This window comes from Hyposmocoma kahamanoa, unplaced genomic scaffold (assembly GCF_003589595.1).
Source record: "Hyposmocoma kahamanoa isolate Upper Pololo Valley unplaced genomic scaffold, ASM358959v1 76, whole genome shotgun sequence".
In the NCBI taxonomy this organism is placed as follows: domain Eukaryota; kingdom Metazoa; phylum Arthropoda; class Insecta; order Lepidoptera; family Cosmopterigidae; genus Hyposmocoma; species Hyposmocoma kahamanoa.
In genome coordinates, this window is record NW_020653900.1 from 10,993,564 (window position 1) to 11,005,874 (window position 12,311).

At 37.7% G+C, this 12,311-nt stretch overlaps 1 protein-coding gene across 2 annotated transcripts in view; it reads right to left on the reverse strand.

Annotated features, from left to right (window-relative positions):
• The window catches only part of LOC113232365, a 130,940-nt gene that overhangs the window by 10,150 nt on the left and 108,479 nt on the right, over positions 1–12,311 (reverse strand). The window contains exons 10-15 of one of the 2 annotated variants that reach the window (XM_026467047.1): positions 11,134–11,277; positions 9,988–10,106; positions 9,718–9,878; positions 4,859–4,956; positions 3,287–3,401; positions 1,420–1,515 (exon numbers count right to left, since the gene is read on the reverse strand). In XM_026467047.1, coding sequence (XP_026322832.1) covers positions 1,420–1,515; positions 3,287–3,401; positions 4,859–4,956; positions 9,718–9,878; positions 9,988–10,106; positions 11,134–11,277 — 733 coding nt within the window. Of the gene's footprint in view, positions 1–1,419; positions 1,516–3,286; positions 3,402–4,858; positions 4,957–9,690; positions 9,879–9,987; positions 10,107–11,133; positions 11,278–12,311 lie in introns of both variants that reach the window. The other variant, XM_026467046.1, reaches the window with a different exon arrangement.

Below are 12,311 nucleotides of genomic sequence, written 5' to 3' on the forward strand. Positions count from 1 at the left end.
AAAAGTTATATCGAAAAGATAAGTATTTCAGAAACAAAACAAAGCAAAAAAAAACACTTCAAAAGTCCTTGTCGTTGTAAACTGCCTCCGTGGCCGAACTCCCAGGTTCAATTCTCGGGCCGAGAGGAATATTTGTATGGCCTACATTTATTTTTCTCGTGAGTTTGGGTGTAATTTGTGGTTGTCTATGTGTGCCGCCATGGTACCCACGACACAGGGTTTCCCTAGTGCGAAGCCATGAGTGTATTGCGTCATTATGTTATTATTATACGAGTGTCGCGGTTTGGTACCTCGATTATCGAAATAATATTATGAAATAGAAATGAATTTAACTGCCTCTGTGGCCGAACGGCTACCATACTGGACTGCCACGCAGAGGTCCCCGGGTTCGATTCCCGGGCCGGGAGAAATATTTGTATGGCCTACATTTATTTCTCTCGTGAGTTTGGGTGTAATTTGTGGTTGTCTATGTGTGTGTCCATGGCACCCGCGACACAGGATTTCCCTAGTGCGGGGCTATGTTGAGTGTGTGCGTTATTATTATTATTATTATTATTTATTTCTAAAGCGTAACCAACATTAAATTCACAGTCGATAGAATATTTATCGACTGCAATCACTAGCTGCTTGCAAGCCGGCAACACTTTTGCGCAATGAACTGACATTTCACTCCATCTTCAAAAAAAGCACTATAGTTATACTTCGTTTCAATCCATTTTCAACAAAATGTAAACAAACATGCCACTGACTCGACCATAGACGGTTTAGTGACGGTAAATTGTAATGCCAACTACAAATCGATTAATTAATTGAATTAATCGATTTGTTTAATTGATATATACTAGCACTTTTCCCTACATAACCTATATAGTATATTTGAAATTTCCGAAATCCGAAAAATAATCTCACGTTTGGACTACCTTTTTTCAAATACAATTTACAATGCTATTCAAATAAATATTGTTGGAACAAGTGATGAGATATCAAGCCGAAATCTTCGAAATATAGACATAGACATAGACATAGACATAGACATACTTTTATTGGCACGAATACAACAACACAAAACCACACTAAAACAGTTTACATACAAATAAGTAGGTATATGACTCATAATTACAAATAAAACTAAAACAATGGTGCACAGTAGACAGTAGTATGGCCTGTGTTGTAGCGTCATGCCAACACGGGACTTATCTCAGCATATGCTGCAGTAGATTTACCACAGCGCTGATTTTCAGTAAGCATGAAAGTATACATGAAAGTGTTACTTATTCGATTTATTGAGTGATTGCCTTAGAATTTTAACCAATTAGGTTTGTTTCTTTTTGTTGTAAATGGATTGGAACAGACTTGACACTACCTGTGTAATTATTTATATTATGGTATATTATTCAGTGTATAACTAAGTACACTTACCGCTAGGATCAGTTGCTGGACCAGAGTCGAAGGATCCGCCAGGGCCGGGCAACTCGCACGACGGAGGAGAAAAACCCACGTCGCAGTGGCAATGTCCTGCAAATATAACACATTTTTTGCATGCAACTATTCAAAATCTGTATTAGGTAAGTATGACAAAAGTAAAGTAAAACCCAAAATAGACGTTTTGACGTATTTCGACCGCACGGAAAATCGTGTTTTCGACACAAAGAAATGAGAAATAGTCAATGTAATGACTTTGTCATAGTACGCTCTGCCGGGTCGTATATCTGAGTTCGCTTGTATTTTTGTCTACCGACATATTAAACTTTTGTTAGCTTTTTACAATTTAATTAGTGCGCTTCTTTTGTATTGAACGTTTGAATTATTTGAGTTTCTCAGTAAGTGAATATGTAATTCATAGGAGACATAGTCATACTTTAACCACAAATCAACTTGTTTTTTTTTAATTGGCAATGAAAACAGAACATACCGGCAGTGAACTACGAAGCCCGAAACATGATTGAATAAATTTCGCTTGATAATAAAAATTATATTGTTGCGCAAAATTTTCATTTTTTATCATGAATTTTTCTTTCTATCTATGGATAAATCAGTTTCATTCGATTGTTATTAGAGCTATATATTTCGCACCCCTCATGGTAGAATGGCATAACTGAAGTTACGTAAAAAATGTTCATTATTTATTTATTAATTATGCTCCATTAGATACAGAAAAATATAACCCACATCCTCTCATATTCTTGTAAATCTATCGACTAATACTGTGGGGTGCTATTTATATAACATTTTCTCTAATGTTTCGTATTAAATCCCTATTCACTCTCGCCTTGAAGAGGTCCAAGTTATAGCGTTCGGGGAATAAGTCTGCAGGCAGGGAATTCCACTCCATAGTCGCTCGCCATATAAATGTGGAAGCGAAACGCTTTATGCGAATTCTGGGATGATCCACAATATAGGGGTGGAACCCCAGCTAAGAAAAGGGAAGGCGGAATCAAATTATGCAATCCATTGCACACTCTCCGTGATATATCATTAGAATAACGTCAGGGGACTATGAGCTTATTTTACCACTACAGAGTATATTTTAGGAATTCTCCGCGTCTACATAAAGCTTCAAACCCTACGCCACCACGATACCTTTTCGCCTTCAAATAATCATTATTTAATAAAAAAAAGACGCAAACTGACGATCGTTCCCGAAAAGACGTACCTTACAAGTAAAAGTTCAATGGAACTTGCAATGCTCCTGGAAGCAGTATTTACATTTCGTCGTATTGGAGTGAATACCTCGTATATGTAATATTTCTAATAATATTTCTACGTAATTTTTAAGGACAAAGATAAAAATGTGGTGTAAAATGTTTGTAGTTAGCATTTTAGTTAAATTATACCTCTACCAGATTCTACAATATTACTTTCATAATATATTTGAGCAAGAAATTTATAAGTTTTTCTACAACAAAAATCAGTAAATACGAACTATGTGGAAACGCGTATGAAGAGTTATCACTCTAAGGCCACGATGTGGAAGAATCCACAGAGTAGATAATGTTTGACCGTGCCCCTTTGTACCATGGAATTATTTTGATTATTTCAAACGCATTAATAGAATCACGCTTCGTTGTTAAAAGCAAGGAAACATCCAACAATAGGCAGATAGACATTAGACACTATCTCAATACCGCAACAGCAATCACAATTTTATATTAAATAAAAGAGTTATATAATTTCACATAGGTATACACAATTTGTTTCGTGTAGTTAATATTTGTAGGACTTTCATGTAATAAAACACTTGCCGTGTGGCACATACTGCGGAAGAAATAAGCAAACGGATGCTTACCTTTGGAGTTACAAACGCCGTGGCCGCTGCAATCAGATGGGCATTCAGAATTCTCCATAGCGGCTATGCTGTCGCGCACTTGTTTTATTGGCACGCAGCGCTGTTTGTAGCACATCTGTGTAATATGTATTTTATTATTTTATCATATGTATACATAGTAGCCGTAGAGCTTGTGAAAGAGTTCGTCCAAGGAAGTACCACCTTATCTATTTCTGCTGCCAAGCAGCAAAAATAAGATTGCGTTCCGGTTTACAAGGGTAATGTTGCTAGTGAAATTATAGGCACATGGGACTTGTCAACTTATGTTTCAAGGTGACGGGTGCAGTGGCACTGCCCCTAAGATCTTTGCGATTTAAAGCAATGAGTGGCACTAGGATAGGCGTGTAGCTTACCACCAGACGCATGACTTGTTCCTCCCGTCATTTGGTAAAAAATAATAATAATATAGTTATGTAGTTGTTGTCGACAGTTTTATCGATAGATTGTGAAAAAAGGTAACATTTTGCCAAAAATATCTGAATTGTGGATGTTACTATGTTTAATTGTGTTATTACCTTCTTTATTCCTATTTTGACCGTTGGACTACCAGTTTCAATCAATTTCTATTCATATGCATTTTAATAAGGACAGGCGAATTTGATTATCTATATTTAAAAAATTAAAAATTTTAAAATATGTCTCCTCTTTGTATTTTTTAATAGATATAATTCTAAATGTAGTGTATGTAGTGTTGAACTTACAAAAACTGACATTCCGAATGAACTTGTGCCCGTTGTTAAAAAAATAATGGGTCAATGATGATTGAAATGATACAAGTTACGTTTTACTTTTAAAAAAATACTTAAGGCGTATTTGTTTAATATTCAGCAATCTCCAGAATAGCTGCCGATCTCGGAGATGTGGGCGTTTTATTGTGAACTTTGGCTAGAACTAATAGAATATCTGAATGCTAATTACTACAATGTCGCAATTGAGCTATTATTTACAATTACCCTATTACTTACAGTTGTTTTATTATTTACAATTGCACTATTGTTTACAATTACATTTTTATTTTACAATTATACTATTATCCCTAATTATATCAAATGTACACGTCTGTGTCGTCTACTGTGTTCCGTGTCATGTATTCATTGTTGCCGAATCCACTGAAAATCAGCGTCGCTGCACATGCAGTGAGAAGACACCAAGCTGAGTGGATGACGGATTCCGTAACAGCACAGCATGAACACGTTATGGCGTATCGTTTGATTATTCATTGTTACATGTTTCGTAATTGCTAAATGTATGTGTGCTGTGTTGTTTGTTTATGGAATATTCTTTCTTTCTTTATTTCAAGTTCGATTTTTAATTGTATAAGCGTAACCAACATTCAATCGATAGTCGATGGAATATTTATCGACTGCAATCACTAGCTGTTCGTAAGCATCAGTGTTGCCCAATTGCGCAATGAACTGTCATTTTACTCCATCGTCAAAAAAGACAGACTATAGTAAGTAGTTTAACAACTCGTATATGTATTAATTCAAGTTTATATAAATTTATTCTGGTTTCCGATTATCATTCACTCACCTTATGATCTCCACACTTGGCCCCATCCGGAACTAGCCCTGGATCGATATCGCCCAGGCCTAGGTCTATCAAAGCTGTTCGGCAGGGAATTATCGTACCTGACAAAATAAACAAAAGTATTATTACAAAAGAATATTGGGTTAAATTTTCGACAGCATTTAAGTAAAGCTCACATTGTAAGTTAATGTTCGTCGTAATCATAACGCGTACTATAATTGAGCAGAAATTATGCCAAAATCTTTTCTAATTCTCGTTTCGCAACAGTTATAGTAGGAATTATTTCAAATGTCCGAATCCGCTTCAGCGCTTATCTTTTAAACAATGGCATTGAATTCTTTGTTAAGCCACACGCAAACTGACATGCAACATCTCGATATTTGGTACTTTGGGAGTGTAATGTTTCCTGGTAGTAAAGTATAGATTATTCTTTATTGTTGTAATTTTTATCTGGGAATAATATATTAATAAAAATAAATAAAAAATCTACTGCCTCAGTGGCCCGGGTCCCGGGTTCGACTCCCGGGCCGGGAGAAATATTTGTATGACCTACATTTGTGTCGTACATTGTAAAAATGATGTAGATCTAAAACTGCCAAATATTCATATGAAAGTGAGTGTTTCTAAAAGTGACACAATTTAATTACAAGGAGATAATAAGTCACTTTTAAAATGAACGACTCATTTATTTCTCTCGTGAGTTTGGGTGTAATTTGTGGCAGTTGACGTATGTGCATGTCCATGGCACCCGCGATACAGGGTTTCTCTGGTGCGGGGCTATGAGTGTGAGTGTGTGTGTGTGTGTGTGAGTAAAAAAAACAACACTAACAATATTATGACCAGGCGTAGTGAGACTAACCACTATGGCACTGTAAAATTGCAAATTGCAAATATTTTTCACAACAAGTATCAATGCTTTGCGCCTAATTATAACCCAGCTGTAACGTTCAATTAAAAACGTGTTAATTTAAATGAACAACCATTGCTAATTGAACCTTCTCGTTGTTCGTTCGTTGAGAGTAAAGTGCCTACTCAGACGAAATATTTCTTGTTTCCTTCTTTTCATTCTAAACTGAATAGAAGTGGTTGCGCTTAACAATGAATAAAATGCTACTGTTTAAAGGATAAATCACCACTTGATCAGTCCCACATCCTTCTGCTTAAGTTTTGATTATAGTGACCCTCTCTATCAATCTCTTGGTTATACGGGAAGGGCACTATAACCTGTGCACAAGGACCGTATGTGTGGCTTTAAGCCCGGGCTCCAGATCAGCCCAAGGACAGGGTTGTCACGGACTTCATCCGGTTCTCGAAACGCTAGTGCCTCGGGTGCACGTACAGCCTTGTTCTTTTCTACATAAGTTGTGACCTTCAGTACCGACCCTTAGGGTATACGAGAGAGGCTATAGTGCCTGTCTTGTACCTGTGAAAGCACAGGGACCTTTTCAGTCAGACCCTGACCCCAGATCAGCCCGTTTGCACAGACTTCATCCAGTTTTCAAAAGGTTAGTGCCTCAGGTGAGTTGCCCCATGTGCACGTACAGCACTCTCCTTATTGTCCATATAGGTACCGGAGCTGTCGGCACGCTCACCTCCCGACGCCGAAGCGTCTCTCCAGTTTCCAGAAACCTACGTGGCCGAACGGTTGCCGTGCCGGACTGCCACGCAGATGTCCCAGGTTCGAGTCCCGGGTCAGGAGAAATATTTGTATGGCCTACATTTATTTCTCTCGTGAGTTTGGGTGTAATTTGTGGTTGTCTATGTGTGTGTGTGTGGCACCCGCGACACAGGGTTGCCCTAGTGCGGGGCTATGTTCAATGTGGAGGGACCGGAGGATACCTAGCTTATCCTCTACTAGCTCTCCGGGCTAACACCGGAGATGTCGATCGCAGTGTCCTGTGACATGGTCCGGACATAATTGTAGCTTCCAAGTTAAAGGGCAACTCACGTGTCTCGCTCGTGTCCTCATCTTAGGCCCTCGTCTAGATCGCTACTAAGACGCGCTAGCTGTTGCCATGGCCTGGTCTTACCGGTGAGCCCGTAGTCTCCCCGCAAATCCCAGTCCCTCGGGTGGGTAGACAGTTTTGTTTATGGTGACCTCTTGGTTATGCGGGAAGGGCACTATAACCTGTGCGAGCAAGCCCACACAGGGACCTCCTCAATCAGATCCTGACCCCAGATCAGTCCGATTGCACGGACTTCATTCGTTTCTCAAAGGGCTAGTGCCCTAGGGGAGGCGTCTCGGGTGCACGTACATCGCCCTCCCTATTTTCCAGATAGGTACCGGAGCAGTAAGCACGCCCACTTCCCGTTGCGCTCTGCGCAATTAACGGTTGTCACATTGCTGATAAACGATCAAGTGGATTTGGACATTTCACATAATATCTACATACGGAAATTCACAAGAAGTGGATTCATGTATAGAGTTGCGTCGTAGAAGCTGATGTAAAGTCCATGTCTTTTTTGCTATTATTACACATGTAGACTTAAAGCTTTCTTTCATCGTTTTAATGCGATTCCACGTGGAAAAGTCTGTTGACTCTCTAAGGTGTTAAGGACTCCAATTTTGGTTGAAGGCCAGCATGCTGTATGCAAACAGGCAAGCAAGCAAGCATGCATTCAAGATTAGTGTAATAAACTTTATAACGTGACTATATGTGATTGAATACCCATAGGATTTAAATTGTCATAATTATGAATTAAGCAAAATGAAGTCCATTTATTAGAAAATTATGACAATTCATATTATGAGTATTAAAATTATGACAAACATAGATTGAAGAGCAGACAAACAATTGTTATGCATTACCATTATCAAATATTAGAACGATGCACAGTTATGCTTCTAAAATAGGCGTTTTTCAATAAATGCAATATGAAGGTTTTCATTGTTTCAAATTAACAAATCAAGTGCCACCGACTGGCTATGTGAAATTAAAAATAACATAAAAACGCTTGTTGTATGCCAACAATTTTATGGCTTCAGATGGCATTATGCGAGTGAACGGGCAACCATTTCGACTATATCTCAGCTGGTGGTAGTACACTTAACAATAAACAATTTCAGATTAAACAAAAATAAATTAAATAAATATTAGACAACATCACATACGTTGCTTTGACCCGAGAGTAAGCAAACTAAAGCACTTGTGTTATGGAAATCGGAAACAAGGACGGTATCATAAACTCCCAGACCCGAGATAATATAGACTTGGCCACACGTTCCGATTTAGAAGGATAAAGGTACTGGGAAAACTACATTCACATTAGACTTGTCAACTTTATGTTCCAAGGTGACGGTTGCAGCTATGAGTGGCACTGCAACTGTTATCAGTAGGCGTGTTGCTTGACCTTGGACTAACACGACTATTAAAATTTTAACAAGTTACTATTGAACCCTGAGAAACAGTTTTTTTATAATATCAAGTGACGGGACATACAAGTCGTGCGCCTCATGGTTAGCTACACGCCTGTCCATAACAGTTGCAGTGCCACTCAGAGCTTTAAATCCCCAAAGATCTGAGGGGCACTGCCACTGCGCCCGACAGCCTGAGATATAAATTGACAAGTCCCATATGCCTGAAATTTCACCAGCACCTTTACTCTTCAAATTCGGAACACAATAATGCTAACATTACTGTTTGGCGGCAGAAATAGGTAAGGTGGCAGTACTTCCCTGGACGAACGCTTTCACAAGGAGCTCTACTAGTACTATAGTGTCTATAGTGGCGCTATTGTCCATTTCACATAGGATGGGTACCGTGACATTTAAAATTTTTAAGTTGCATGCATACTATTTTTAACTAATCTCTCAACCCGGTTACAAAAAGAAATAGTAAATTTGTTATGACACACCAAAAATAAACAATATTTGTTGCAGTTTTAATTTTAATTAAAAATGACAGTATATTAATTAAATAGAAAATGAAATGATAAAGATAAAAATAAATTGTCCCAATTACTTAATGCGCAAAACGAAATATTTATCCGTAGAGATTTACATCATAGAATTGATAAATCGAATATGTATTTTGAGATTTTAGTGATATTTTTGAAGTAATTGTTCAAATTTCGTTTCGTTTTTGTTATTTTCATGCTTCGGTTTTTTAAATTGTTGTGGTGTTTTTGAGTAACTTAATATTTTATTGAATCCTTTTTGTTTTGTGTATTACTTATTCTTAAACTATAATCCCTAAATCGATTCTCTTTTCGTTACAAATTATTGAATCACATCACCACATCTCTAGAAACTTCTAATCACCGTCACCATACGTCAAACATCACCGTACCCATGCCATGTGAAATGAACTATAGTATTAATTAACGTTCATACTGTCAATAGAAGAACATAGATTAAAACACGACTTTTTTTGCTGAAATTGTTTGATTCACCAAGTGAAATATGATCGGACTGTTTTTGTTACGCCCTGTAGACGAAAAACATCAATTTATAGTGGATTTTCGAAGCGAAGCAGTAGAGTAAAGCCGGCTAACCTCGTATGGCGAAAGATAGATCGGTGTCTTTGATATTGTATTTTTCCAACCCAAAAGTTTAAATTAATTAGTAGAAAAATAGCTTAAACGGCAACACCGCCACGCGTTTGACAGATAATTAGTAGAAAAGTGGTTTTTAATGGCAACACTAAAAATGTTGACAGATAATGAGTACAAAGGTGGTATAAAAGGTCACACTGTTATAATGTTGACAGGCTATTAGTAGAAGAAAAGTGGTTTATACGGCATCACTGAGCCGGAAAAAACAAATATCAATGCCACCGGTCCATCTTTCGCCTTACGTAATTAACCTGCAATAGAAAACTGTAAGAAAAACCCACCACCACAAATTTCATAAGAAGTTTTACCATTGTTGTTGATAAATACGGCCGATAGAGTAGCGACGTTCTCCATTCCGAACTCTAGTCTCTCGTTGAGATGTCTGCAGTGCAGCATGCCGCACATAGCGTCTTCGGGGGAGCACTTCCTGTATATTTGCCGCATGCGATCGTAGCCGCAGTTGCCGGTTCTGTTATGTTAAACAGCAAACATTTTGTGACGAATTTAAATTTCGCTTTTTGGCAAAAAGCACCTTTCGTAGCTAAGATACACCAGATAATGTTGATAAAGGCACTTACTGGTTACCCTTAATGTTGTTTCCGTAGTAACACTTCTCGTGAGACTCCTCGCCGGTGGGGCCCCATAGCAACCGGCACTGGTCCGTACGTGAGCGGCAGGAACCATGCATGCAGTACGTCTGATAAAGGTCATCCAATCGTAATCAGATTTTAATTATTTTTATTCATTTAACACATATTTCAATAAACATTATCAATACACTGGCTATTCATTTACATTCATGGTACCACGATTTCGTTTAAGTAAACGATTCTTTCATGGGGAACTGTTTACGTTTTTACAGTAAGATTCCGGAGAATATATTAAGATTATCATTTCCTAAGTTTAAAAATTACATTAAAAGTATTTTAATTGAAAAATCATATTACAAAATTGAAGAGTGTGTTTTAGATACAGAAGTATGGAAAGACAACAAGAGTCTAGATTCCACACATTTATGACTCAAAGTGTATCCCATAGCATTTAAGTTTATTTGAAAAGAACAATCCCTAGAGTTTCTTGCTCGTTCTTCTCAGAGAGGTCAGCGTAGTGAACGAGCAGTTGCTTAAAAATGACGTTCGCAAGTGGAAAAATGTTACCTATGGAATAAATGATTATTTGACTTTAACTTTCACATTCTTGCTAATTTTCGAATGTGACCGTACGTGGCCAACGACGGCTAATCGCGGCGTAAACACCCTAACGCCTGCGTCGACGCTCGAACAACGAAACTTAATTATTAACTGTTATGAAACGAGAAGCTTGGAAGATGGCAACTGTTTAACAATGCCTCTGTATCTCAAGGATAATTTTATGATCTTTGCCGGTTACCGTTCCGGTACCCTCTATTTTTGTCCCATTTACTCTAAAAAATTACGTCACCCGAGTTACCACAAATGCCAAATGCCAACAACTTACGCGAATTTTGTCTATTTACACTAATGCCTGCAGCTTGACAAAACTAGTTTCCTTCGAGGTGATTGACCTCCAACTTTACATCGGACTTGGCCCACCTTCCCCAACGGTGTACAAGTTTTAACAGGTCATCGAGGAACTTATTTTTATTTTCTGGGAGAACATTTCATTCCAAATTCAATTACAAATTGAGTAATTACTAATTTAATGATAAACCCTGAAAACCTTAAAATTTAAAAGTTAGTAGTTACCTCCTGATTTTTCCCGCAGGGAACGGTGTCCATCTTATGAACATCGTTGGGACAATACTCAGAGTATCCCGTGCAGAACTCTGGCAGATCGCACTCTTTGTAGGCCGAGCGACAAAGCGTACCCGCTGACTTAGGACGACACGTCTGAAATATTAAATAAAACCTAATCAGTTCATGGCAAAATCAATAACAGTCACTGGTAAATGGTCATTGGCTTAAAGTAGGTACTATTCACCAATCAACTATAATTTTCACTTATTGTCTCTAATTAACACTGTATTCTGGCAAATAAACGTATAGTATTTTATAATAACACAGTAAGGACTGTATACTTTGAGTGGCACTGCAACTGTTATGAACAGGCGTGTAGCTTACCAACAGGCTCACGACTTGTTCGTCCCGTCACTTGATATTATATAAAAAAATACTACCCCCTAAGTCCGGTATATTCAATATCGGCTGAGACGTTACTTAGATCTAGAAATGCGTCTTATGTTTTCCGGTATTCATGGGCATGTTGAATAATACCATCTCATGTGGCTAAGACCTTGCACTTCATTGATTAGAACTGAAGAATGATTTTGAGTTGTAGCTATACGGAAGTTTCGATTTAAGACTTTCGTGGTTATTCACTGAATGATTATCACTAATTACTGTTTTTTATGAGTAGACACTCATGCCGTGGTAAGACACCTAAACTTAATGATAATTACATAGTAAAGTTTATAAGTGAAATATTTGACGCCTCTAAAAAAGGTTCGAAATCAATGAGCTGATGAGCACTCAAGTAATATTTATTACTAAAGACAATTGGTTTATGTAAGATCTTAACATCGGATCCGGCACTTAATACGGAAGTTAGCTAATTAAATCGGACCACTCAAATAGGAAAAGAAAATGGTCTTACGAGGCACTTTCTAGAAAGAATGCAGAATATACCTGAACAAGACTGGGAATGACCTCAAAAGGCACCAGGCCAAAAGTAAAGACTTATGCGAGAGAATGCGAAAATAGTAGTACATCATGAACGTAACAAATGAAATTCTTGAATAAATTGAGAGACAGGCATTGACTTACAAATAAATGGACGACGGGTCTAATACAAAAACCACGAAAAAAATGTCCCAAGTCAACCTATTCGAAATTTAAATTGTTATGTCATCGCAGTATCGCGCTGT